Genomic DNA, 27,439 nt, shown 5'->3' on the forward strand with positions numbered 1-27,439 from the left:
CTTTTCTTTCTTTTTTTTTTTTATAGAGATTTTTTAATGTTTATTTTTTAACAGACTTGGTTTAGATTTTTGTTTTCTACAATAATTCAATGTAAAAATCCCAGTACAATATACAACAGTTTGAACGTTTGGAATAAGAAATCCAGCTTGGGGAGACACGTAAGTTCAGCTAGTTTCTAACACAGGTAGCAAACTCCCTCCACCCTCCCCCAAATTCACCAGCCAGGAAGGCATTTGGATGGGAACCCTCTACAAACGTCACCCCCGCCCCACCAAGACACTGGCTGCCCTGTCCCTGCCCGTGCCGCAGTAGGACACAGCATGTGGGATGTGGCAGGTCCCCTGTGGGATGGCTGGGAGCCTCCAACGTTGCAAGGCAAAGTCTGCAGTCAAGTGAGGCCGGCTGGCCCTTGTGCGTGAGTGGTGTAGGATGCTCTGAGCAGACCCTCCACGAAGGTCCCTCAGGGTCCGGGGCTCCCACGGGATGGAGAAGAGGCCTGTCCTCCCCTTGGCAGCAGCGCCAGCAGCCTCGTGCCCTGGTGCAGCCGTAAGGTGGCTGGAAGGGAAAGGCCTTGTCCCTGCACGGCCCGGTCCGAGGGAAGGAAAACAAGGAGGTGCGAGGGTTCCTGGCTCTGGGGTCTGAGGGGTCATCTCAGGGGGATCTCACTGGCCTGGGATCTGGCAGTCTTTCAGGAAGCCACTTTGGCTTGGCTCATGGTACTCAAGCAACATGGGGTGGTCCTGCTTGAGTAGCCCGGAGTGGTCCTGCTCAAGCTACATGGGGTGGACTTGCTTGAGCAACATGGGAATGTCACGCTTGAGCTACATGGGATGATTCTGCTTAAGCAGCCTGGCATGGTCCTGCTCAAGCAGTGTGGTGTCATCCTGCTCAAGCAGCCTCGGCATGGTCCTGCATGAAGAGCATGGAAGGGTCCTGCTCAAGCAGCCTGGGGTGGCTGTGTTTGAGCAGCATGGGATGGTCATGCTGGAGCAGTATGGGGTGGTCCTGCTTGAGAAGCACGGAGTGGTGCTGCGCAAGCAGCCTGGAATGGTTCTGCCTAAGCAACACAGAAAGGTCCTGCGGGAGCAGCATGGGGTGGTCCTGCTTGAGCAGTGTGGGGTGCTCCTGCTCGAGCAGTATGGAGTGGTCCTGCATGAGCACCATGGAGCAGCTGCAAGTGGCCAGGATGGTTCCTCACGTCCTGCAGCATCCCAGGCACGGCACTCAAAGCCATGTCTTGCCCCTCTTGGGCAACCCTCCACTGCTTGGAGAAGTCTCCTACAGATGGGTGTGCTCCAAGAGATCCCAGGAGGCTGAGCTCCCTGGTTCCAAAGGGTTATTGCTGATGCAAAATCAGGACACCGGTGGCTTTATCTAGCTGAGTGTTGAAACCTTCCAAGGGCAGAGGTCCTCCCGCTTCCCCAGTGACCAGTTCCAGCTGCACCAGCCCCAGGGAGAAGTGTTCCCTGATGTCCAGCAGGAATCTCCCACCCTGCAGGCTGCGGCCCTTACCTCTGCTACGAAAATGCCTCGAGCAGCAGGGATGGGGCGGGAGGCTGGTTCTCCATCCGTCCTAGCCCCACATCCCATCCCCAGCGGTAAGGGCCCCCCCTGCTTGCAGCAGGGATGGCAGTGCTGGGGGTGGCTTTCCTGGGCTGGTAAGGGATGGGATACAAGGCACGGGAAGGAAAAATAGGTAGTAACAGCAGGGGCCAGATGGGCTGGGAATAACAGAGTGCAGGAAGAACAGAGGAGAGGAAGAACGGCAAGAGGTCAGGCTGGGAGTAGAGGGGAGGTCAGGATGGAGTTGGGAGGTGACAGAGAATGAAAGGATGGAAAGGAAGGGAAGGGTGAGGTAAACGAGGATGGCTGGAGGTCAGGAAGAGGTGGAGGGGAACCCATGTGGCAGGTGGGACACGTGGACAATGAGGAGGGATGGGGAGATGGGGAGAGGTGGAGGAATGTACAAAAAAGACAGGGATCTCCTGGAAAGAGTCCAGCAGAGGGCCACAAAGATGATACAGGGCCTGGAGCATCTCCCCTGTGAGGAGAGGCTGAGAGACCTGGGGCTGTTCAGCCTGGAGAAGACTGAGAGGGGATCTTACCAATGTTTACAAATACCTGAAGTGTGGGAGACAGGGATTTGGCCAACCTCTTTTCAGTGGTCTGTGGGGACAGGACAAGGGGCAGTGGCCACAAAATGGAGCCCAGGAAGTTCCGCACCAACATGCGAAAGAAATTCTTCACGGTGAGGGTGACGGAGCACTGGGACAGGCTGCCCAGGGAGGTTGTGGGGTCTCCTCTGGAGATATTCAAGGCCCGTCTGGACGCCTACCTGGGCAACCTGCTCTAGGGAACCTGATTTGGCAGCGGGGTTGGACCCGGTGATCTCTGGAGGTCCCTTCCAACCCCTACAGTTCTGTGATTCTGTAATTTGAGAAGAAACAGTGAAACTGGGAGGTGAATGATAACCAAGGATGGTGAGATGGCTGGAGGTCAGGTGTGAGGAGACAGGCAACGGCAAGAGCTGAAAGTGCATGAAAAGGGACGGGGAATGATGGAAGGGGGAGGTTGGCAGGACAGACAGGGAGACTGAGGTGGAGGAAGCAAAGGTGGGAGATGGAGGATGAAGAAGGTATAGGAGATAGGGGAAAGCAGAGGAGGACAATGAGATACGGGATATGAAAAGCGAAGGATGATGAAAAGAGAAAACGGGAGGTTGGAGGAGGATGAGGAGAACCAGGCAGGTGGGAACTGGAAGATGAGGAAGAACAGGCAAATGGTGTGAGGTGTTGGGAAATGGAACTGGGGACAGCAGGAGGTGGAGGAGGATGGAGTTTGACAAAGTGATGGACAGTAGAGGAAGAGGAGGGGAGAGATGAGAGGAGATGAAGAGATGGTAGGTGGTGGAGGACAAGGAGGGAAGGAGAGATCGATGAAGAGGAGGTATGAGGAGATGGGAGATAGAGGAGGATGACAAGGAGAGATGGAGACATGGTTAAGGGGTAGGGGAAGACAAACTGGAGAGAGATGGAGGAGGACAGATGAAGATGGTAGGAAATGGAGGGGGATTGGAAATGTGTGGGTGTGAATTAAGAGGAGGACTGGGAGATGTTGACAACTGGAGGGACAGGGTAATAGTGGGAGGTGAGGATGGATTGGATGGGGAAGTGGAGGAGGATGAGGAGATAGGCAGAAGAGGATGAAGAAAGATGGGGAGAAGATGAGAAGTGGAAGAGGTTAAAGCAGGTTGCAGTGATGGTGGGAGTTCATGGATGATGAGAAGGGATGGTGAGATGATGACAAAAGAAGTAATATGAGAGGAAAAGACTGGAGGTGAAGCAGGTGAGGACAGATAGGACAGGGCGGAAGCGGAGGAAGACGAGATTAGGAGATGGTGGGAGGTGGATGAGGATAACAAGGGATGGGATGTGGCGGATGATAGTGAAGCACGGCAGGGAAGGATGCACCATGGGGTGATGGAGGGGCATTAGGAGGAGGGATGTGACGTGGTGGGTGATGGAGGAGCACAGGAAGGATGAATGGGAGGCGATGGGCGATGGAAAAGCACCGTAACGAGGGATGGGACATGGTGGGTGTTGGAGGAACATGGCAGGGAGGGATGGGGTGCAGGGGTGACAGGAGCACAGGAAGGAGGGATGGAGGCAGTGGGTGACGGCAGAGGACAAGAAAGGATAGGATGTGAGGGAGGACTCAGGAGCTAAGGAGGAAGAGGATGTGGCAGGGATGGAAGGACACGTGGGACGACACAGATAACAGGAACGTGGCAGGGAGGGATGGGACACTGGGTGACAGGAGCACGGGAAGGAGGAACGGGATGGGTGGGTGATGGAGAAGCAGGGGAAGGAGGGATGGGACATGGCAGAAGATGGAACTGCACAGGAAGAGGGAAGGAATGTGGAAGGGGTGGGACATGGGAAGCAGGAATGAGCTGGGTGGGTGACGCAGAAGCAGAATAATGAGGGGCAGGACATGGTGGGCAATGGAAGAGCACACAGAGGAAAGAGATGCAGCTGAAGATGGAGGAGAAGAAGAAGGAAGGATGAGACACGTTGGGGGACTGAGGAGCAGGGACAGAAGGGATGGTACACAAAGGATGATGGAGGAGCAAAAGGAGGGGTGTGATACAGAAGGTGATGGAGGAGCTCAGGGAGGGAGAGCTGAATGTAGCAAGCCTGGAGGAGGCTGGGACCTCCGGGTGACGAGGGGCACGAGGGTAGGAAGCCCGGGCAGTGAGGGGGACACAGCTGGGCAGGCTGGGACAGGGGAGGTGTGGGGAGCACCAGCGTCACAAGACCACCACGGAGCCGAGAGGAGCCCACGTGGGGTGAGAGGCCACGGAGGACCCAAGGGTGATGGCAGGGAAGCCACGGTGGTATGGCAGATCTGGGGTCAGTCAGCACACAGGGATGGGGAGAGGATGGGCCACCGCGTGCGGGCAGCTGGCGGGGACGGGGTCTGGGGGCACCCCCGGCCACGGGCCACCCCTCGCTCCCCTCCGCAGCCTGCAAAAGTGGCGCCGAGGGCACAAGTGAGGGTCTGCAGGGCCTTTATTCATCACACGACAAGCAGGCACGGCACAGGGTGCGGGTGGGCGCCGTCATCGGGGCAGATCCTGCCCTTCATGCGACCTTGGGGGGGGCACAGGGACCGTGGTGAGGACGAGGGCAGAGGCTGCAGGGGCTGAGGCCAAACCTGCCGCCTCCCCAGCTAATGATTTGTTCCCATCGCCCTGGGCTTGGCCAAAGCAGCTCCTGCCTCTCTGCAATGCTGCCTTTGCAAAGCCCCTGCCGCCCCCTGTCCCTGTCCCCATCCCCGTGGGAAACACCCGGCACCGCTATTTACAGAGTAAGACAGAACTGACCGATATTACAAATAATTAAAAGGCAGTTGTAAAAATGAGAAACCACATTCCAAAAGTAGAGAGTCTTTTAAAAACAAAACGAAAACAAGACCTAGTCTTCGATGAAAATGCTAAAAACCACCCCGAAAGGATCTATGTACAGCAGGAGAGTGCTGGCGGCAGCGCTGCGCCCGCCGGGGACGTGGGGGTGGCAGGTGGGGACGCTGCCTGGCCCTGGCTGCTGGTGACGGAGGGCAGCGCCTGCCCCACGCCCGGGGGACGAGGGCCCCGGGGGGCCGGCCGGCTGCCCCCAGAGCGAAAGGCCATCGGTGCTGGGCCGGCTGGCCCTGGCTGATGCTGGTGTGTCCGGAGACACAGGCAGTGAGCGGCTGTCGCGGAGATGCTGACGGAGGCTGCGACGTGGCAGTGATGCAGCCGTCCTGCTGCGGGCAGCGTGCGGCTGGACGGGAGGGGGCAGCAGCTGCGGCAGCAGGAGCGTTTTTTAAGCATGGCTGCAAGATGACAGCAGTGCACAGAGCCCCTGGAGCGATGTACACAGCCTCAGAACAATGCGCACAGGCTCTGGAGCAGCGCACAGAGCCCCCCAGGGTAGTGTACAGAGCCCCTGGGGGCTTGCACAGAGCCCCCAGAGCACTACACACAGCCCCTGAGCCATGCAGGAGCCTTTGGAGCTGTGAATAGAGCCCCCAGGGCACTGCACAGAGCCCCCAGGGCACTTTCCAGCACCCTTGGGTAATGCACAGAGCCCCAGGAGCGATGTCCGCAGCCTTAGAATAATGCTGAGAGTCCCTGGGGCCATGCACAGAGCCCCTGGAGCAGCGTACACAGCCTCAGAACAATGCCCAGAGGCTCTGGAGCAATGCCCAGAGCCCCCCCGAGCAATGCCCAGAGCCCCGGCAGGCACAGGCACCTGCAGGCAGCTCCATCTGTGCAAATCCTGCCCAGCCCCTGGCACGCAGCTTGAAAATGGGTCAAGCAGCCGTCTCCAAAATCACCCTTCTCGCCCTGGGCTGCGCACAGGGGCACCAGCGCTGCTGGGATGCTGCCCTCCTCCCTCCCCAGATGAGGCTTTTCTCGATGGCGACCGCCCGACCGCTGTGCGGCGGAGGCTGCGAGCCGTGCTGCAGCCGCCCAGCCCACAATCTCTTAATCCAATTGGTGCATCTCCAATTTAGCTCATTTCGGTATGTTTTGTTTTCAAAAAATGCACTTGGTTTACATTGCAGGCTGTCCGGAGTTGGGCAGAGCCAAAAGAGGAGGAAGAAGGGGGGAAAAAAAAAGGGGGAGGGGGGAAGGGAAGGAGGAATATTTAAACTCAGCACTTGGAGGAGCAAATAACTACACGTGGCCCCGGGCAGGGAGGTGGGCGCTCCGCAGGGTGGAGGCTGCTGGGGGGGTCCCACCGCGCTGCTCCCAGCCAAGGCCCCTTGGGATTAGGGTAGGAGAGGAGACAAGGACACGCCACACATACACCCAGCTTCCCCACCACGCCGGGGGCTGCCCAGACCCTTCCCAGCAGCGGAGGAGCCCGGCAGCCCCCCTGCAGCGGGAGGGCGATGGGGACAGATGGGGACAGCCTCCACGTGCCGCCCAGCCCGGGGACTCTCCCCGCCTCCCCCTGGCCTCCAGGATGCAGCCGACGGATGCGGCTGATGCAACCGCCCCGCAACCGGGGCCCTCAGGGACACGCCGGGCAGGCAGCGCTGGTCATGGGGCCGGATCCAGCCCACGGAGCTCCAACCCTTGACTCCAACCCCGCTGCGCTTCACCCCTGGCCGAGCAGCACCGCCACCTCGCACGGCGGCCGTCCCCTTCCCGAGGCCACCATGGGGACCCCGCCGCTCCCCCCCGTGCCGGTGACACGGCCACCCCGGCGGGACGCCCCGCTGCTGCCGGCAGCCTCCGCCGCCCGGCGCCCTTCGCCATCTGCTTCTTAAGCGTCCCCAAGGGTGAGGGGACGGTTAGGAGACAGATGCGTCCCCGAGAGGGGCCCCGCGGGCGCTCTCGGGGCAGGAGAGTGGGAAGCAGGCAAGGCTGCGCGCCCCGTCCCGCCGTCCTCACTCACTCAGGGGCCCCGGCTTCTCCTCCGCCCTGGGGGGGTCCGCGGGGTGCAGCCTGCACTTGGAGGGCGAGTGGCGGGCGGCGGAGCGGGACGGCCGGGCGAAGCAGGAGGTGAGGGACTGCGAGCTGCAGTCGCACGCCATGTCCTGCAAAGAGAGAGTGGGGGGCGGTTAGAGGGTGCCGGAGCCGTCCCCGCGGGACACCCCGGTGCGCGGGGGGACCCCGCCTCGTTACCTCGCTGGCTAGAGCCGAGATGAGGTCGGGGTCCCGGGGGGCCGCCTCCTTGCTCCCTTGGCCAGGGGATGACGGCTTCGGGTCCTCGCAGCTGCTTTGTTTGAGGACTTTCTTGCTCAAGATGCGGGAGGCGCTTTCGGCCGGGTGGTAGGCGGCCGGGCCGGGGTGCTCGGTTTTCTTGGCACCCTCCTCCCCGCTGCCAGCATCCTTCTTCTCTGGGGGGCCTGTGGGGCTCTGCGCCCGCCCGCAGACGTTCCTGAAGAACTCCTGCACCAGGCCGTACTTGGGGGCCTCAGGCTTGGCCCTGCTGCCCTCAGGGCAGCCCGGCTTCCAGATGGACTCGGTGCTGCCCGCGTGCTCCACCACGCTGAAGAGGCTGGACAAGCCGTCGTTGATGTTGCTGAGCACGGGGCTGTCGCGCGTGGTGGTGGAGCGGGCCCAGGCAGAGCCGTTCTGCTTGCCCTGGTGCAGGTTCCAGAGGCTCCTGTCCTTGGAGGCGTCCAGTTTGGAGGAAGACCTCCTCTGCAGCTTCGGAGAGCCATATTTTGGGGAGCAGCAGGGCCGCTCGATTCTGGAGTGGACCTTGTCCAGGGAGGAGGAGATCTGCTTGCTGCGCACGGAGACGAGGGAGGAGCTGCGCGGGGACCAGCTCTTGCTGTGCACGCCGCTGCGCGGCAGGTCCGTCTGCAGGCCCACGCTCACCGTCTGGATGGTCTGCGTCCCCACGTGGGCCAGCCCCACCGTTTGGCTCGAGGCGCTCTTCACCTTCCTCTCCAGCGAGCTGGAGCGGATGGCCTGCCGCACGCAGTTGGTGATCTCCTTCATGTCGTCGCTCATGTTGCCGGAGATCTCCAGGTCGTGCAGTGAGGGCGGGAAGCGGGGCACCGGCGGCACCACACTCTCCACCGCGCCGCCGTCCAGCAGCTCCCGCTGCTGCTTGGAGAAGTTGCACAGCCACTGGCTGTACGTGCTCTCCGCGCTGGCCGACTCCTCCGGCTCCTTGGGCTTGGCCATGGTGAACAAGAAGCCGGGCTCGATCATGATCTTCCCCTCCTTGTTGTGCACCAGAGGTGCCTCCAGCCGCCGCGCCACGGGCGGGCTGTAGTAGATGCGGATCCCCGTCTTGTCGGGCGCCGTGTAGCTCCTCTGCATCTGCTTCTGGGCCGTGTCGTGCCCCGAGAAGCTGCTGGCCCGCGAGTAGTCCCAGGAGGAGATGCCCAGCTTCTCCTTGGCCAGGCCGTCAGGGGCAGGTTGCTCGATATTCACATATGTACAGTTCGGGGGAGGAAGGCCGGTGCTGTCCCGGATCCCGTTGGGCAGCAGCTGGGCGGCTGCAGACACCTTTTTGCCTCGGGAATGGTCGCCCAGCCCGGGCGCAGTCTTTCCAGGGAGGTAGGGAGAACAGTCGAGCAAGCTTTCGAACTCTGACATGGAGGAAACGGACTTGGTCCTGCGGGAGAAGAGAGGACAGGGCTCACCGATCGCCCACCCAGCAGGACAGGGTGACGGTGTGGGGACAGCTGAAGGCACCGCCCCAACGGGACCTGCTGGGCACCCAGTCCTGCTTCTCACCTCCGGGACAATCCTGGGCCACGTCTGTGTTCAGTCAGAGCTGGAGGCAGGCCTGGCCCTGAGGGCTGCTGACCTCCTCCACGCCCTGAGGATCACACCACTGACACACTCACCTTTTTAAGTTGGTTCCCTTGGCTTCTTCTTCAGAGATTGTCTCTTTGTCTGTGATTTTTTCATTGAGAGCCTAGGAGGACACAGAAGCAAGCTCTGGTGGCAGAAGGCACAGGCCCATAGCACACGGATGTGCTGGAGCAGGGGCTGCACCCTGCTCCTTTCTGGCACCTCCCCAACATCTCCGAGTCCTGCACCCCACTCCCAAGGCTACACAGGGCTGGCTGCAACCAGAACTATTCTAAAATCAACTGTCTGAAGCCCATAGGGTTTGCCGCAGCAGGATGAGCCATGCTCTCTGCTGTCTCCATCTCCCTAATCCCAGGTGGCCTCCCTGCAACCATTGCTGGGAGACTGCTGCTCAAGGGGATACTATTTTGGGGTGCGTGCAACCTCCTCCTAATTTTTAACACAGACCTGAGCCCAATGGGAAGCCAAAAGACCATGCCACCCTCTCTTGCCCACCTCTTTCCAGTTGCCACCGTGCTTCTCCATTTCAGAGTGCTTCAAAGCCCATGGGTTGGTTCCTTTCTGCAACTGGAGAACATGCTGGTCACTCAACGTGGGCATGTGCCCCTCTGGGCAAGCAAAGCATCTGCTGCTTGCTCGCCGGTTGTGCCCCAGGAGCATTCAAGCACAGTGAGCAAGCAGCAGAGGCTGGAGGACACGTGCACGGTCGGGGACACCATACCTGGTTGAGTTTGTTCTGCAGGTCCTTAGCTTGCTGCTCCGCCTGCTGCTGCTCCTCCTTGAAGCGGGCCAGCAGCTCCACCTTCTCCTGGTTCCAGTTCTTCTCGCTGATCTGCAGCTGCTTGGTCAGGTCCATGACGGCGCTGTACGACTCGGCCAGGAGGTGCTGGTGCTCCTCGCGCTCCCTCTTCAGGGCCACCTTCCAGTCCGGCAGCGCCCGCTCGGTGAGGCCTTTGCCCGCCTTGGCCTCCAGCTGTGGGGACACGGCGTTGGCAGCCCCCCAACAACGGACCGACGGACGGTCACCCAAGGGGACGGGGGCTGGATGTCCCCACGGCATTCCTCCCCGCCCCGTGAGGGTGGCACTGCCTGCGGGGCTGGCAGAGCGCTCCCTGAGGACACTGCCGCTGCTGGCCCTGAAGGCATCTGGAACAGGGCTGCCACCCCCACGGTGGCTCTGCTTGCTTTTGGGGAGGAGACAGGGGAATTGGGGACCGTGGATGGGCACCATAGAGAAACACCGCCCGGGAAGCGCTGGCACTGCTCTGGTGAGCAGATGCACAGCCACCGGCTGCTGCCAGCGTGGCACAAGGGAGCCAAAACCCCTCACCACCACGAGAGCAGGGCAGAACGGGCCGGGGGACCGAGGGGACAGAAGAGGGCTCTGGTGCTGCTCCAGCAGGGGACGGGATGAGCGTGGTGCATGGCCAGAGCACGGTGAGCCCCGGCACCATCCCACCCCCCCAGACAAACCCAGCAGAGGAATAAAGAGCATCCTCTGCTCCTGCAGTCGGGATTTTCGTGCCAGCCCCGTTGCTATAGAAACTCGCCTGCCGGAGCTGCTGCTCATTGTGATTCCCGCCGTGCCATCCTTCCTCCCAGCCCTCCCCAGCAGCCACGCTTTGGCACCCGGCGCGGGCAGCCCCCCAGCCCCACGTCCCCCCCTCCCGCGGCTCCCACCTGGGCGATGTGGCACTTGAGCTCGGCACGCTCCATCTCCCAGGCGGCCTTGGCCTTGGTGAACTGCTGCTGCAGCTCGCCGGCGCCGCGCCGCTCCTCCCGCAGCTCGGTGCACAGCTCCTTCAGGGTCACCTTCATGTCCGCCAGCGTCTTGATGCACTCGTTGGGCTGCCGGGGACCGGGCGGTGAGCGGGGGCTGCCGCCTCCGCGCCCCGGTCCTGCACGCTGCCAGCCCCAGGGGGAGGGACGTGGGGTGCCACCAGGGTTTGGGATCACCCCACCGCCCGACAGTGATGCCCGATGGGGACCGATCCTGCCCACCCCACTCACCGTGTTGGGGGTCCAGGCGTCCCCAGCGCAGGTCTTGTTGTCCGCCTGCTGCTGCGGGGCGAGCTCCTCCTCCTCCAGCAGCAGGTACAGCTCCTTCATGCTGTTCACCTGCAGGGGACGGCACAGGCAGCTTGCTGAGGGTCCCATGGATCCCGTGAGGATCACACAGCACCCAGACGGATGTCCCCTGTCCCTGAGTGTCCCACCGCCCGTGCCCACGGTACCTCCAGGAAGTCATCGCCCTCGCTGTGCACTATCTTGCCCTGGCGCCAGCGCTTGAGGAACCACTTGAGCTTCATGAAAAGCAGGAGGAAGCTCTGCCTGAACTGCTGCGACTCCTGCACCAGCAGGTTCTTCTCCTGGCTCCAGAACTTCTGCTCCAGCCGCCTCTGCAGGTTCAGGCTCTGCAGCTCGAACTCACGCCGCAGCAGGGCTTTCTGGTGGTCCTCCTTCAGCTGCGGAGGGATGCGTTGAGCCACCAGCACCCATGCAGGCTGTCGTGTCCCCTCCCCATAGCCTCAGCCCAGCATGGGACCCCAGATTTAATGTCCCCAGCTCAGCCTACAGGTAGCTGCAACCCCCCTGGGACAGCGGGGCCATCAAGGCAAAAGGTGTGAGCCCTGCACGGCTGCATGCCCACGTGCACAGAGAGGCACGCTCAGCCCCTGCGCCCCTCGAGGATGGGAGGTTGTGTGGTCTGGGTGTCGCCAGGGGGGTCACCAGCCTGGGGCCGTGCACGTGGGGACCCTGCCTCCCGGGGCCACCACCACCGCCCGCTCACCTGGCAGATCTTCTGCGAGAAGTTGTCCACCTCGTCCTTCCGCAGCTGCCTCTCCTGCGAGAGCTGCTCCTGCAGCCCCCGTAGGCTCTCGTTGGCCTCCGACAGCACCAGCTGCAGCTCCTTCATCTGCAAGGGCACAGGAGGGACGGTGGGTGCCCAGCGGGCAGGGGGACGTGCTCAGCACCCCCTCTCCAGCTCTGCAGCCCTCCCACCGAGCTGCTCCCCGGGCAGCCCCGACCCTGCCAGCCCCGCTGAGGGGACACGCACGGCTCCCTGTCCGTGCTGGGCAGGTGGCTCCGTACCTCGGTGGCGTAGGAGTCGTTCTCGTCGGGCCGGCAGGTTTTGTAGCTCCGGGGATGCGCGGGGTCCGTGTCCTTGGTGTGGGTGATGCGGTAAGGGTCGGCGTCCCTAAAATCAGGCTGCTGCATGCGTGGGCAAGTTAATGAGAACAAACCAAAAGAGCGGGAAGAAAAGAAAGCCAGAAAACAAAACAATGGGTCTCCGAAACAGTAAAGGACTACAAGACAACAAAAAGGATGGTGAGGAGAAGGAACTTCATCACCATGGTGGGAGACAATGCGGAAACCAAAAGGAAACACAGGATGACGAGACACGTGGCCTGGATTGTTTGGGGAAGGGGAAAAAAGAGAGAAAGAGGGAAAAAATGTGCAAACACCAGTTACGGTGCCATGCAGTGACTGGGGGAGACCGGGACCTGGGGCTGGTGGGACTGCGGTCCAGCAGCATGCAGAAAAATAGGACTCTGAACAAGCGAGTGTGCTCCAGAAAGGTGCCCTGTGTCCACAGTGGGACCTGTGTCCCCAGCCAGGTCCCCATCCCCGGCTGTCCTGGCATGAACTGGCCTCCCCAGACAGGAGGGCATGGGCTGCTCCCCATGGGAGGGTTCCCCGTTGGAGACAAAGTTGCCCTGGGGTTTTTGCTCTGCGAATTACCCTGCCTGGGAACCGTCTCAGTGCACACCAATGGGGAGGAAGCTCCTTCCAAGTTGGGTGCTTGCAAGCCAGGTTGCAAGGGAGGTTTAGGTCGGATATTAGGAAAAACTTCTTTATGAAAGGGTTGTTAGGCATTGGAATGGGCTGCCCAGGGAAGCGGTTGAGTCACCATCCCTGGAGGTCTTTAAAAGACGTTTGGATATAGAGCTTAGTGATATGGTTTAGTGGTGGGCTTGTTAGTGTTAGGTCAGAGGTTGGACTAGGTGATCTTGGAGGTCTCTTCCAACCTAGATGATTCTGTGATTCTGTGAACTTGGGGTGCTCTTACGATGCCGACTGGACAGGCTTTCAAACCAGGGGCCCAACCCAAACAGCAAAGAGCATCACAGGTGGGGACGCTTGGCTCTGCGAGGAGCCTAGCCACAGATGGAGGAGAGCAGCCAAGCCGCCCCACCGGGGTGGGACATCGCTGTGAGCCCCCCGGCCCCACCTCCCGCCCGGCGCACACTCTGTTGGAGCAGAGTCCTATCCTGTCCCGGGTGCCACGGCATGCAGCGAGGTGAGCGTTAGTTGGGGGATTGCTCTGGGGAGCCACGAGGAGGGGAACGTTACGGGTCAGGGTTTGTTCCGTTAAAGCAGGAGAACAGAGCAAGAAGCAGCAAATAAACCAACAAGTGCTGCGGGGCGGCCGTGGGAAGAAGCCCCGTACCTGGAAGTCGGAGCCGTTCTCCTTCTGCAGCCCCTCTTTGGTGGCCTCGTGGCTGCCGGAGAAGGGGAAGGAGTCCGCGTGCTCCTTGAGACCGCCGGCGAGGTGGTCCACCTTCCTCATGAAGCAGCCCAGGTCCTGCTGCAGCACCCCCAGCCTCATGAGGAGCACGTTCATCAGCTTGGCGTCGCTGGGGCCCTCGCTGCTGTTATCCACCGCCTCGGCCAGCAGCCCCCCCACGCACTCGTTGTCCAGGCACAGCTTCAAGCCGGAGGTGAAGCCGTTGGCGTCCGAGATCAAGACGTCAATGGCTTTGCTGACGAGCGCCGCTTGGTCCCGGATGCCCAGCAGGGTCTCAAAGTCCTTGACCTTGAGGAGCTTGGCAGCGGGACCGCCGTCCAGCGCCTTCCCCCCGCCGGGCACCCTGTCCTGCTGCTCGGCCTCGCCGCCGTGCCCGTCCCTCCAGCCGGCGGTGGGGACGCACTGCGCCGAGTCCCCGGCCTCGGCGTCGGTCTCCAGCATGGGCCGGGTGGTCTGGCAGGAGGCCAGGTCGCAGCGCTGGAGGTTGGAGAGGAGGACGCGGTTCTCGTACTGCAGCTTCTTCACCTTGCCGCTCAGCTCGCTGATCTGCACCTTGGCCGTGGCCAGCTCCTCCTGCGAGGGCTCGCTGACCACCGAGCAGCTGTCCTCCGACAGCGTCACGTCCAGCTCGTGGTCCGACTTGTACTTGTTGAGCTCGTTCATCAGGAGCTTGTTCTGGTCCTCCAGCTCCAGCAGCGAGCGTCGCAGCAGGTCGGCCTCCTCCTCCACAAACTGCAGGTGCCGGCGCAGCTCCACCACCGTGTCCCCTGCGTCCCCGCAGCCCGAGGGGCATGCCAGGAACCGCAGGTCCTGCCCCGGCAGCTCCCTGTCCCCCTGGCCCTTCATGTCGTCCATCTCCGCCCGCAGGCCGCGGTTCTCCACCTCCAGCTCCACTATCCTGCGGCTGAGGATGTTGGCTTCCTCCTCCACCAGCTTGAGGTGGACCTTGAGCTCGGCCTCACGCGAGTGGGGCGAGTCGGCCAGCTCCTCCACGGACAGGGAGCTGTCGAGGTCCCCATAGAGGGACCTGTACTTCAGCAGCTCCTCCTTCATGCCATCGTTCTCCTTGGCCAGCTTGGTCAGCTTCTTGCACATCAGGGCCGACTCCTCCTTGGCGAAATGCAGCTGGCACTTCAGGTCCGCGCTGTCCTCCTGGGGACCGAGCGGGGACAGGCGTTAGGAAGGTCCTGGTGGACCTGAGGGACATCGGGCACCGACACCGAGGTGGGACGTGGGGACCCGGCCCAGCCCTGCCACCACGTGTGACGGGGAGGGAAAGCTGCCGGGTGCCTGCAGAAGTGACTGGAACGAGGCCTTCTTCTGGTTGGGTTTTGTTTTTCATGAGGGCTGGAAACCTCCCCAGGTCCCACCTCTCGCCCAGCCCCTTTCCTCCCAGCCACCCGTCCCTGTCCCTGTCCTGTCCCTGTCCTCGCTGCCCCCCCTCACCACGCCGCGGGGTGGCAGCCCCAGCCAAGCCCCCAGCCCTGCCCGAGCCCTTTTGCTTCCCGGAACCGTGCGTGGGGTTTTGCTCAGGCTGTTTTTAAATTTATCAACAGCCAGCTCCGCTGTTTGCCCTCAGAGACTGTTTCTCAGCTACGGAGCAGTTTTTGGACAGAGGGCCAGGATTTCCTGACGCCCAGCTCGTGGTTTCCTGTGCCGCGGGGTCACTCCAGCCCACTGACCGCCAGGAGGGGACCCGCTGGTGGCACCCACCGCCAGCTCACCCCGTCCCCAGCACCCCAGTCCCCCTCCAGCACGGGCAGCGGTGCCCACACGGCTCCGGGAGCCACCAAACGCTGCGGTGCCTCCAGCCCCGAGGGGCTGCCCTGGGCTCGGGGTGCTGCCTTATTCCCCAGTATGGCCACGGGGACAGTGGAGGGGGGGCCAGCGCCACAGGGCCGCAGTCCCAGCTGGGCAGACGTGACCTCAGTTCCTGTTTTTTCCAGGAAAAAAAAAAAAAAAAGCCACAAGCGGGCGCCTCCCCCTGCCCCTGGCATGGCCGGGGGGACGCCCACACCCCAGGCAGCACGGGGAGCACCTCGAGAGCTCCTGGGGTGGGGGACAGAGGGGACGGAGCTTGGTTTTGAGCCTGCCCCTTCCCCAGCTCCATGTTCTGTGAGAGCCCAGCACGGCCGGGCAGGAAAGGGGCCCAGGAAGGCACCGCTGAGTCACGGGCGGCTGCACTGGGGCGGGAGGGAGGGAGGGAGGACGGGGACCCGCTGCCAGGGCATCGGCACCCTGGGGAACCCGGGGATGGCTTCGGCTTTGCACCCGCTCCTGCCCTGCCCCACGGCCAGCCCCACGGCCCCGCAGCGGGGCTCTCAGCTCCGTGAAGACGACAGCGAGGGGAGCAGCGGGGTGTGTGCTCGGCTGCGCTTTGCAGGGACACGGGGACATGGGGCGAGCCAGGAACCCCGGGGTCCCCGTGATGAGACCTTCACGGGGCTCCCCGCCAGGCTTTGGGGGAGCAGGTCTGCTGCCCAGAACGGATCACATGGGTCTGCCTTCGGAAGGGGATTCAGGGGCTGTTAAAGCCCTCGCGCTCCTACCGGCAGCAGGCAGCTCTGCCCCTCCCCGCTGACAGCATTAGGACTCAGAGCAGCTCAGCACAACAGCAAGTGACAGATGAAATCCTCCTGCTGCTGGCACGTCCCCCTCCCCACGCTCGCCCAGCAGCCTGTCACGGGGCAGGGACAGGGACAGCGGCCTCCAGCTGCTCCCCACAGGGACCCCGGGCCCCCCGGGACCACCCTGCAGCCCAGCCGCTGGCACAGGCAGCCCCAGCACGAGGAAAAGGTTCAAGCCACTGCCTGCTCTGAGGCCCCATTGATAAAGGGAGACAAGGGATCCTTGAGGACAAGGAGGATGGCCCAGCACATCAATCCCTGCCTTGTGCAGAAGGCAGAGAAGCCCTGCAAGGAGGGGATGTCGCCGCCCTGCCCGGGACTCCCCCCTGTGCCAGGCTCAGCGGCCACCGGCCGGCACCGCTACCTGGGGCGGGCACCGCAGCCCGTACCTGCACTGACGGCTTCTTCTCGGCCTTCCCGATGGAGCGAGACCCCCTTTTCTTCAGGGAATTCTGCAGGGAGAAGAGAGGGATGTTACCCACGGATGCAGCACGGCACGCCAGTGCGGACACAAAGAGCCGCCCGGCCACCCCCCAGGGCTGGGGACACCGCAGGCAGGGCAGTGCTGACGGCTCCACGGCTCGTGGCAGCCAGAAAAATGCCAGGGCCCCATGGGATGAGCCCCTCGCCACGGGGGAGCCAGCCTGCCAGGCGTCGTGTCATGGGGCTTGGCCAGAAATACCCCTGCGGGCACGAGAGCAGGGAGGGAGCAGGAAGCGAGCGGTGGAGAGGGTGAGTCACGGCAGGACCGAGCGGGGAATCCCAGGCCGAGATGGCTCTGGGGCATCCCAGCTTGGGAGCAGCAGCCGATGCTCCCCACCACCTCTTCCCTGCGTGCAGGCAGCAGGGGGACACGTCCCTGGTGCCTTTCTCCCCGACCGGCTGCAGCTGCAAACGGAGACCTGGGATCAGCCACTGGCTGTCATGCTGCTGGGGACAGCCTGCGAGAGCGTGACAGCGGGATTCCCATCCCTAAATCCCCCAGAAATCACCCTCCTGTCCCTCGGACTGCCCCGGCACGAGAAGCACCCAGCGGCAGTCAGCACCAGCGTCCCTGGGGGCACAAGGGATGACCCCCAGGCTAGCGAGGACAGCTGGGACACGGGGAGCCCAGGCAGAGCCATAAGGGTCTAAAAAAACCCACATCAGTGTGAACCTGTCCCCGGCCACGCACCCCATCCCGCTCTGCCGGGGTGGGCGACGCAGCGGGGCCGAAGCCCCCCCAGGCACAGGGGGCTGGGGGCCGCCCCGGGCGTGCTTCCAAGCTGGCGCTGAGGCCCCAGCAGCCAAAGAAAGCAGCTGTGAAATGTAAGCGGCTGCCTGTGCCAAGGTGCCGGGCTCCAGCTTTCCTATTAAGGCCAAGACCAGCGCTGGAGCTGCTGCACCCCCCCGGGGGCTGCCTGTGCCACGTCGGCATCCCTCGGCCCGGACCCGCTGGGGACGAGCGTGCCCTCGCCCCGTGTCCTGCACTGGAGGTGCTGCGGTCCCTGAGGCTGGGATTGATCCCAGAGGGGCGAAGGCACCTTGGGGGACACGCTGCACGCCCCACCACGGAAAAACCTCGTGGAAGCGAGAAAGAACCAGCCCGAGGGGCAAGCCCAGCCCTGCCCAGCCTCCTCCTGTTTGCCTTGCTGCTAACAAGCTGTGCCGCTGCTCTGCGCCCTCCGGCAGAAGGGAGGAGGCGGCTGAGGGTTGTTAACTCGCTCCTTTGCCTAATTAACGCTCTGGAATAAGTGAGTAACCCCAACGCCTGGGGACGTGCCCTTTCCGAGAGTGGAAGCAAGCCCCTGTGCTCAGTGCGGAGCCCAGCAGGAGCTGCAGAAGCACCCAGCACGCCCAGCTTTGTCCCCACAGGGCTCGCCTGCAGTGACAGCCGGATTTGTCCCCAGCGATGTCCTAGCACAGGCCTGCCAGCAGCCCCACGCACCCCAGAGAAGGTCCCGTGCCAGCCGGCAGCGTCCCCTTCGGGCTCACGTGGCTGCAGAGGGGCAATCTCCTGTCCCATGCGTGCAGCCCTCTGTCCCTGTCCCCACTCCTGGTGGCCCCAAGCAGGCAGCAGGGCTGGGCGATGCCACCGCGTCCCCCCCCGGCACACTGCCCTGCGCTCAGCCAGCGCCGCCTCCCCAGGCTCCCCGGGGACCTGAGGCATTCGGGGCAGTAGCGAAGTGGGTTACAAGCGCCGTGATTGATTGCACGGCCGCGCTGGCACCGGGATGCCTTTCCTGTCCCCGAGGATGGAGCGGATGGGATGTCCCCTTGCTGCACGGGGACCAGCAGCGCTCCTGGCTGGGAGCTTGTGCCAGACCGACAGCGCGGAGCACCCTGGTCTCGTGCAGACACGCACGTGGCTTTGCAGGACACCCGCAGGGGACCACGTGTGTACCAGCCGAGCCCAGTCGTGCCCTAAGGGGATGAGCCCAAGCCACACGAAGCCGTGGTGCAGGAGCACATCCCTCCCGCGGGCGGTCAGGACAGCCCTGCTGTCTGCACATCACGGCGCTCGCCTCGCACAGGGCAGCGCTGCTCGAGTTTCACGAGCATCTGCAGCACGGTTTGGGTTTCAGCGATGCGAGCAGGGCCAGGGGCTGCCGCGGCACAGGGCCAGGACACCTGCTAGGGGCTGAGCCCCGGGGCCGCCCGCTGGTCCCCCCTCCGTGTCCCTCTCACCTCTCGGAGCTTGTCCATCTCGTTCTGCACCACCTGCTTGGCCAGCTCCGTCTCGATCAGCCGCTGGCGCAGGTCCTCGTTCTCCTCCTCCAGCCTGATCCTTTTCTTCTCCACCACCTCCAGCTCGTTGTGGAGCCGCACGGAGACGTCCTTGGCCACCTGGGGACACAATGGGGCTGTCATCGGGCCGGGTACAGCAGCACACTGCGGCCACAACACGTGGACAGGACCTCGTGGGCACCTCCCATCCCCAAACAGCACCCACGGAGCTCACCAGGGTGCTGCTGAGACCCTTGGGAGCAGACACCGCGCTGGGTGACACCCTGCCCCCAGGCCACGCGCACCGCGTGTGTCCCCTCCATCACACGCTGTGACCACCATTCCCCTGCCCCTATTTCCACTGGCCGAACCCTGCTTTCCTCCATCGTATCGTGGTGCTGCGGGATGCTCGTCGCCTTTTTGAGCTTTTTTCCAGGCCACCACACTGGAAAAGCACCGCCAAAGCCGGGGGCTCGCCACGGCGCAGCAGCTGCACGGCCGGGAGGGGGGCGAGCGGAGCAGCCCCGCAGAGAGGGAAAGGCGAGCTGCTGCATCGGGTTACGGAAAAACCTCACAAGAGCCCCAAGAGCCGAGCGTGCCCTGGCTCCAGCCCCTGCGGGAGGCATTGCTGGGGGTCAGCACTGCATGAGCATCCCTGCACAGCCCCCGAGCCCCCCTCCGGTGCTTGGTCTCGGGCTCCTCTGTCACCTCTCGAAAAACCGAGCTGCTCCTCGAGCCACCCCCCGGCGCCAGGACGTCCCCGGCTGCCACCGCACCCCTCCGGCAGCGGCTGTGTGGGAAGGAGTGCTCAGCAAACACTACCCGGCACCGGGCTGGCGGCTGGGGAGGGCGAGGCAATGCCACCCCACAGCAGTCACCTTGTCCCCATGCCAGCCCAGGGCTCTGCAAGATTTCCACGATGGCCAAAGGGAGAAGCAGCTCCCAGGACCCCAGCTTTTGGGGGAGCTGCACCCCAAGACCTTGCACATCTCACCCCAAACCACTTTGGGACCAATCCCCCCTCGCTCCACCCCTTCCCCTGAGCATCCCCCAGCACCTGGGGCTGGGGACACGGGGGGACCGCCGCCCCCCGAGCATCACCTTGACGTCCTGCTCCAGGCTGTGGATGAGCTCGCCGTCCACCTGGCCGGTCTGCGCCACGCGCAGGCTGCGCCGCTCGGCTTTGCGCAGCCGGTACTGCAGGATGCGGCACGTCTTGCTGGCCTGGTCCAGCTGCTGCCGCAGCTCCTGCAGCTGGTAGACGTCCTCCTCCATGTAGACGTCCCTCATCTCCAGCATCTCGGCGCGCAGCTCCTCGATCTCATCCTGCGGGGAGATGCACGCGGCACACGTCAGACCCGCAGCCCGTTTCTCGCTGCCTGGGATGGCACCGGTGGGGACAGGATGGGACGTGCCAGTGCTCAGCCTGCAGATGGGGGCTACCACCTTGGTCTCCTCCTTTTCCCCCAGGACACCTCCCCGCTGTGCTCCCCATCCCTCCTGTTCAACCCCCTGGGTCAAGCCCCCACTGTCCCTGCAAACGGGGCAGGACTGCTTACGCCCAGGCTTGGAAAGACCCCAGACCTACGGCTGGCTCCCTCCTCCACCAGAAAGACCCGTGGACACCATCCCCCTGCTCTGCACACGGTGGGGACACCCACGGAGCCAGGGGACGGCACCGGACCGCCTGCAGCCCATGCACATCAGCCCGGGGAGTCACCGGCACCGTGCACGGCCCACCTGTGGCACCGGGGAAGCAACCAGAAGCACCCGACGTGGATGTGAAATCCCATACAAGCCCCGCACAACAGGCAGCCCTGCAGAGCCACACACCAGGGAAGGCGGGTGGATTTTGCAGGGCTTTGGGGGCTGCGGTGACGCCGTGAAAGCCCCAGCAAGCCAAGGGGCACGTGCACCACTCCCGGCAGCGCCTGCTTAAATAAACTGAAATAAAGAGGAAGATGGGGGAGGAGAGGATTCACTGCAGGAGCAGCCCAGGCAGCAGCCGCAGCGAGAAAAATGTAGGTCGTCTTGGAAAAGATGTGTCAGAAGGAAGGAGGAGACGGCAGGCGCGGAGAGGAGAGGAGAGGCAACGCGGGGACAGGAGCGAGAGGCTGCCAGCGCCGGGGACCTGCGGCTTCCCCTCGTTTTGCCACTGGGCAGCCATCGCCGAGCCGGGTCCTCCTCCACCTCCTGCCCAGCCTCATTAGCTCTCACACTGACAGACCTCTCAGCCTGGTGAAAAACCCCGATCTCAACCCAAATCTTCCACGTAAATGCTCCAGCCACGGCAGCGGGTGTTATCTGCCTCGTCAAGACCCGGTATGATCCTGAAAGGGCCCGAGCATCCTTTTCCCTGCCCCCATTTCAACGCGAGATGACAAACCGGGGACGTCACCGAGACAATCCCCGATTATCCCCGAGCCGGCCAGCGCCACGACGGCTGCGTGGCTTTGTGCTGGGGCTCCGGAGCGGGCAGGAACGGGGGTGAACCCGAGAGGGAGCAGAGTGGGAGCGAGATGCTCCGGGAAGAGCCGGGACGGCCCCACCAAAGGGCATCACTGCAGGCACGTGGCAGGCACTTCCCTCGGGCTGGCTCAGCCATAAAACCCCGCGGGGACGAGACACGGGATGTGCACGAGTCAGGAGGCAGGGCTGCGAGGGCTGTGGTGCCCCCGGGGTGACAACCCCGATGGAAACCCACCACCGACCTGGGGAGACCAGCAAAAGCCCAGACAGCCCAAGGAGCTTTTGGGGTGGGGTTGGGAAGAACTTGGGAGTTTTCACAGAAAAACCGTGTTATACGTCACAGGTGAGCAGGCAGCTTGCAACAGCGAAGGGGAAAACAACAGCCCGTGGGCAGGGACTGCTGGAGGGCACATCCTGCACAGCAAACGTGAGCACTTTAAAACCAAACACCCTGAAGTGCCTGCGAGAAAAGAAGGGGGCATGAAATCAGCCTGGGGTCCGGTGGCTCGGGAAAGCTTCCACCACCAAAGGCATTTGAACACCTGAACACGGCTGCTGGGGCAGCCGGGGCGCTGCACGGGACGCTTGCCCCGCGAGGCCGGCCGTGCCTCTGAGCCGTGATAACTGGATTACGATGGGAGAGCGGAGAAACGCCACCAGGCTGGGGGAGAGCTTCGGATGACCAAGCTGATGCCCTCGCAGGCAGAGCAGCCCCGTGGCACCACCAGACACACTGGAGAAAACTCCCGGGAATGGCATCTCTGCAAAATCCAACCAAAAAAAAAACAGATGGAGGCGAGGACAGAGCCAGCAGCCGGGAGAAACCCTTCGGAAACAGCCCGGATTCAGGGCTGGCGTTGGAAGCGTGGAGCACCGTAAAGCGATGCTGAACAAAGCCATGGAGATGAGGAGGACAAGGAGAAGCAGGGGGGAGAACAAATCTCCAGAAGACACAGTGAGACGGCACAGCTGCGGGGGACACGGGGACACGAGGGACAACAGGAGTGACTTCTTCCCGACACGCCGGGCTGCAAGGCTCGGCCATTCCCCCGGTAACACGAGGCACCACTTCTACCCAAAGCCCCCGCGACCCTCGGAGCAAGCGGGTCTTTGGGCGACGTCCCCGCAGGGTGGCAAGGCCGGAGCAGCTCGCAGCTCCCTGGCGGGATCCCTCCCGTTATTTAGAAGCAGAAAGCAGCCGGAGATGCAAAACAGAGCCACGCAAACAGCGGCACCGCTGGCAGCGCTGGCACCGCCAGCTTTGGGGCACAGCCAAGCAGCAACCGCCGGCACCCAGGGAGCAGCGCCACGTGCACCCCAAAAAGCATCACGTGCACCCCAAAACCTCGGTGCAGGATGCAGAGGAGGAGAGGGGAAGGATGCGAGCCATGGGTTTGTTTTGCATCGGGGCCTTTGTGCCCGGCGCCTGCCGTGCCCCGTGCCGAGCCGGGGTCACCGCCCAGCAGCAACAGGCACCGCTCCCTGCGAGATTACAGGGCACGAGCAGCAGCTTCCAATTAACTCCAAGCCCCCGCCAGACAGAAGAGGGAATTATGCTGTAACTTGTTAGGGGGAAAAAAATAAAAATCAATATAAAATCAGACTGGATTTCTAAGGGAAATTATCCAGGGTGTCCTGCCAGCGAGGGGGTCCCAGCACAGCGCTCGCCCCCAGCCCCCAGCGGGGTGTGGGATCAGCGAGGGACGCCCCACGGGACAGCCCCGGGGGTTCCTTTAGGTGCAGAGCAGCAGCTCTGAGAGCAAACGTCAGCCTCCCTTCCCTCTGTGCCAGGCTCGGCGCAGCAGCCCTCGCTTTGCACCCTGCAGCGAGGGAAAAAACCACAATTCCCAGCTTTCCACCTGCCCCAGTAAATTATCAGGCAAACAGCCGGGGGCTCACTGGGCAAGAGCCGGCGGGCAGGATGCTGCCAAGCCCCTCGCAGGGTGGCTGCTGGGGGGGCTCCCCCATTATCAGCACCTCGAGCTGCACCCCCACAGCACCCAGCACAGCAGAGCCTCCCTGCCCGCCGCGGGGCCTCAGGAGGCCGGCTGGGACGATCCCGACCCAAATCCTCAACCCGAAAAGCAACGCTTGGGCCCCAAGGGCAGCGGCTGGCAGCGGCAGCCCTGTGGCTCGTTTCGGCACTGCTGGTGTTTTTCTGAAAGCCTTTGTCATTTTTTTTTTCCCCATCCAAGCCTCGTGAAATCACTGCTGCAAGGGGAAGCGGGTGAGGCGTGCTTAAATATGTACATTTGATTATCAGGGCCGGGGAAGGAAGCGACACGAGCCGGCGCCTCGCCCTGCCGAGGCTCGGCAGCCCGCTGCGCACCGCGGCAGCGTGGTGGCACCCACACGGCCCCCGGGGCGCGGCCGAACGCCCTCCTGCCCCAAACCCTCACCTCTTTAAACACGGATTTCACCTGGCTCCAACAAATTAAAACATCACCTGCAGCTATTCTGGTGAGTCCCAGGACGTGCCACCGCCGACAAGTTGGGTTCATCGGTACCCGAGGGGAGGGGAGCTGCTGCCTCTGTAGGGCCCCTGCTCGCTGCTCAACAGGGACAGGTCCCACTACCGTTTGGTTTGGGGTTGGCTTTTTTTGCTCTAAAGCCCCAAATCCACAGATTCACAGCCAAGCCAGCGGCTCCCCGTACCCTGCTGCAGCCCAGCCCCATGTTCCGCTCCTTGCCGGAGAAGCTGGGCACAAACTGCCCAGCGACTTCTGCTTTGGTTTTTGGAGCCCCACGGGTGCACGTGGCCGGGGTTTCTGCCCAGCTGGAGCCGGCATGGCGTGCCTTCGAGTTGGGAGAGGGGAGCAAAACCCCCGAAGCTTCTGCTTCCCCACCCCGTGGGACAGCGGGGAACCGTGGGGGACAGCTGGCGGGACCTGCACGGACGTCCTGACCACAGCGGGGGGGGACACCAAAGTCCCTGCAATGGTCCCGGGCGCCGTGCCCTGCCTGCCAGGAATTGAAGCCGTTGCTCCTCACGGCTCACAAAATACCCCGAGCCCTCCAGGCCCGCAGCTCGCCGTGAAGATCACGTGAAGATGGAGTAAGCAAGCGCGCGCTCGGCCGGAGCAGCAGCGTTTTCACACGCATTCTTGGAAACCGGAGGGGCCTCATCTGTATTTTTCCAGCTCTCAGTAAATCAAAGCCCTTAAGCTCTCGCTGCTAATTCTGGCAGGAGTTTGGACACCAGCTGCGAGCTGGGGCTTTGCTAATGGACAAAGGGCCTGGCTGAGCATCTCCGGCGCGGCACCCAGCGCCCAGCCTTCACCTCGCAGCACTAATCCCAGCACATTCGCAAACTCTGGCACCTGTGCTCGGGAGCTGGCCCGTTTTCCAACCTGCCACATCGAAGGAGAAGCCACCGAGCCTGCTATCGCCTCCTGACCCCCTCCCAAGGTGTTACTGCAGCCCGGGTGATGGCACAAACATCTCACCCAGAGCTGCACCCTGAAGAGGAGCAGAGGATACAAAATGCCTGCAGCCCGTCCACTGTTTGTGCCTCCCTGTGTCCCCAGCCCCTCGTCCCCAAGCCCGCCCTGGCTCCACCACGTGCCCGCGAGCCAGCCAGGCTGGAAAAAGGCCCCAGGGAGCTGCGGGCCCTGTGGAGAGCGAGCACAGGGACCGGTGGAGGGAAATGAGCTGGAAAATCTCCCCCTCGGGGCCTGGCAGCGTCAGCAGGCAGAGAGGACAGCAGCTGCATCCCACCCTGTGCCGTGCCGAGCCATGCCACAAGCTGGGCCGTGCCGAGCTTGGGTTTCTCCTTGCTGAGCCGAGCCGAGCCGAGCCGGGCCATCCCCAGCTGCACCAGGCTGAGCTGAGCTGGGCTCAGCCAAGCCGTGCCAGGCCATGCCTGGTGATGCCATGCCAGGCCCAGACAAGCCAAGCCCTGCCCCAGGCATGACACCAAAGCGAGCCGTGCCAGGCCGTGCTCAGCGCCAGGCCGTGCTCAGCGATGCCATGCCAGGCTGGGCCAGGCCACGCTGGGCTGAGCTGAGCCGAGCCCACCTGTGCCATGCCCACCATGCCTGGGGACGTGACCCATGCTGTGCACAGGGATGGGAGCCATACCCAGGGATGCCGTGCCTTGCCCAAGGATGGCCAGAGAGGCTGAACTGCACTACACCCAAGGATGCTGTGCCATGCGCAGGGATGTCATGTCACGCCAAAGCATGCCACGTCCAGCGATGCTGCGCCACAACCAGGGGTGTCCTGGGATCCGGTGCCATGCCCGAGGATGCTCCGTTAAGGCCAAGGATGCCCAGGGATGCTGTGCCATGCCCAGGGATGCTGTGACATGCACAAGGATACCCAGGGATGCCCAGGGACACTGTGCCATGCACAAGGATACCTAGGGATGCTGTGCCATGCCCAGGGATGCCCAGGGATGCTGTGCCACGCCTGGGGATGCCCTAGGACACTGTGCCATGCCCAGGGATACCCAGGGATGCTGTGCCATGCCCAGGGATGCTGTGCCATGCCCAGGGATACCCAGGGATGCTGTGCCATGCCCAGGGATGCTGTGCCATGCACACGGATACCCAGGGACGCTGTGCCATGCCCAGGGATGCCCAGGGACACTGTGCCATGCCCAGGGACGCTGTTATGCCCAGGCACACCCAAGGATGCCCAAGGAAGCCCGGGGATGCCCCGGGATGCCGTGCCATGCCCGGGGACCCCCAGGGATGCCCAGGGACCCCGCGTCAGGCCCGGGGGCGCCGTGCCCACCTTGAGATAGTCGTTCTCGGAGCGCAGGTCCTCCAGCTCGCGGAGCAGCCCGTCGGTGCCGGCGTCCAGCAGCTCCTCGGTGAGGTCGGAGAAGGCGAGCGAGGTGCTGAGCTGCAGCCGGCTGCTGGCCATGGAGGCGGCCGAGGGCTCCTCGGGCAGCGGCGAGGCCTCCCCGGCCGAGGGCGGCGGCGGCGGGGCGCCGCCGGGGGACTCGCCGTCGCTCCCGCTGAGCTCCAGCGACAGCAGCTTCGCCTCCTCCGAGGCGCTGCAGTCCGACGCCTCCGAGCTGCTGTCGCTCAGCCCGCACCCGGGGCCCGCTCCCGGCGCCGAGCCCGGCGCGGACCCCCCCGGCCGCTGCCCCCCGGCCGCCGGCCCCGCCCCGCGGCACCTCCCCTTGGCCCTGGGCGCCCCGCGGCCCGAGGGCCCCCCCCGGCCGCCCCCCCCGCCCCGGCCCGGGGCCGCCGCCGCCGCCGCCGCCCGCGGCCGCTTCTCGGCCCTCGCCTCCTTCCCCGAGCCGCCGCCGCCCGCCCGCCGCGGGGCCGCCGGGGGGTGCGCGGAGCCCCCGCGCCGGCTCCTGGGCAGCGACCAGCCCGGCACCTCCTTGGGCCGGGCGGGCGACGGCGCCCGCTGCAGCTTCTTCTTCTCGGGGAGCGGCGGCGGAGGAGGAGGAGGAGGAGGAGGAGGAGGCGGTGGGGGCAGCCCCGGGGGGCCCGGCTCCGGCCCCGCGGCCTCCATGTCCGTGTCCCCGCGGCGCGGCGCTGGGCTCGGCCCCGGCTGCGGCTGCGGCCCCGGCTCCGCCCGCCCCCGCCGCCGGGCGGGGACGCGCACGGGCGGCGAACAAAAGGCGGTGGAGGGGGGGGGGTGAGGGAAGGGGGGGGTGAGGGAAGGGGGGGCCGTGCTGGAGGCAACAGCGACCCCTCCGCCCGCCCCCGGCAGCCTCGGGGTGAGGGGGGGGCGGCCCCGGGGTGCGGGTCTTTGGGGTGTCCCCCAACACCCCCCGAGCATCCCTACGGGTTGAGGTCTTTGGGGTGTCCCCTAACACCTCCGAGCATTCCTATGGGTGCAGGTCTTTGGGGTGTCCCCCCCAACACCCCCCAAGCATCCCTATGTGTGGGGGTCTTTGGGGTGTCCCCCCCTACACCCCCGAGCATCTCTATGGGTGGGGGTCTTTGGGGTGTCCCCCCCAACACCCCCCAAGCATCCCTATGGATGGGGGTCTTTGGGGTGTCCCCCAACACCCCTGAGCATCCTTATGGGTTGAGGTCTTTGGGGTGTCCCCTAACACCTCCGAGCATTCCTATGGGTGCAGGTCTTTGGGGTGTCCCCCCCAACACCCCCGAGCATCCCTGTGGGTGGGGGGTCTTCGGGGTGCCCCCCCTAACACCCCCGAGTGTCCCTATGGGTCAGGGAGCTGGTGGTGCCCCCAAGAACAGGGGTACCCCCATGGGTGAGGGTCCCCCGTGGTGTCACAAGGGTTGGGGGGGCCTGGGAGATGCCTAAGGGTGAGGGTCCCCCTGGGCACTGCAGGTCCCCTG

At 63.8% G+C, this 27,439-nt stretch overlaps 1 protein-coding gene across 2 annotated transcripts; it reads right to left on the reverse strand.

Annotated features, from left to right (window-relative positions):
* On the reverse strand, positions 1-26,302 carry MTCL2 (microtubule crosslinking factor 2). Of its 2 annotated transcripts, none has more exons than XM_080557990.1 (15): positions 25,905-26,302; positions 19,800-20,024; positions 18,660-18,818; positions 16,382-16,444; positions 13,288-14,517; positions 11,928-12,044; positions 11,626-11,751; positions 11,069-11,299; positions 10,845-10,952; positions 10,515-10,682; positions 9,556-9,807; positions 9,330-9,401; positions 8,867-8,937; positions 7,182-8,631; positions 1-7,093 (listed from the first exon to the last, which is right to left on the reverse strand). In XM_080557990.1, the coding sequence occupies exons 1-15, from the start codon at positions 26,034-26,036 to the stop codon at positions 6,944-6,946; spliced, it is 4,554 nt and encodes a 1,517-aa protein (XP_080414116.1). In that variant the 5' UTR covers positions 26,037-26,302; the 3' UTR covers positions 1-6,943. The 2 variants fall into 2 exon arrangements, with proteins under 2 accessions (XP_080414116.1, XP_080414115.1); XM_080557989.1 differs by having other exon boundaries at positions 11,928-12,047; positions 25,905-26,294.
* Between the last annotated feature and the right edge of the window lie 1,137 nt (positions 26,303-27,439).

Source organism: Anser brachyrhynchus (assembly GCF_964034855.1).
Source record: "Anser brachyrhynchus genome assembly, chromosome: 16".
NCBI lineage: Eukaryota > Metazoa > Chordata > Aves > Anseriformes > Anatidae > Anser > Anser brachyrhynchus.

What these genes read in the sequence shown, in the direction of transcription:
- MTCL2 (XM_080557989.1), bottom strand. Translation starts at nt 26,036, where the DNA reads ATGGCCAGCAGCCGGCTGCAGCTCAGCACCTCGCTCGCCTTCTCCGAC. An exon ending in AGAACGGCTCCGACTTCCAG is followed by an intron (nt 12,048 to 13,287) that starts GTACGGGGCTTC and finishes CCACGCATGCAG; the next exon opens with CAGCCTGATTTTAGGGACGC. An exon ending in ACGGTGGCAACTGGAAAGAG is followed by an intron (nt 8,938 to 9,329) that starts GTGGGCAAGAGA and finishes GTGTCCTCCTAG; the next exon opens with GCTCTCAATGAAAAAATCAC.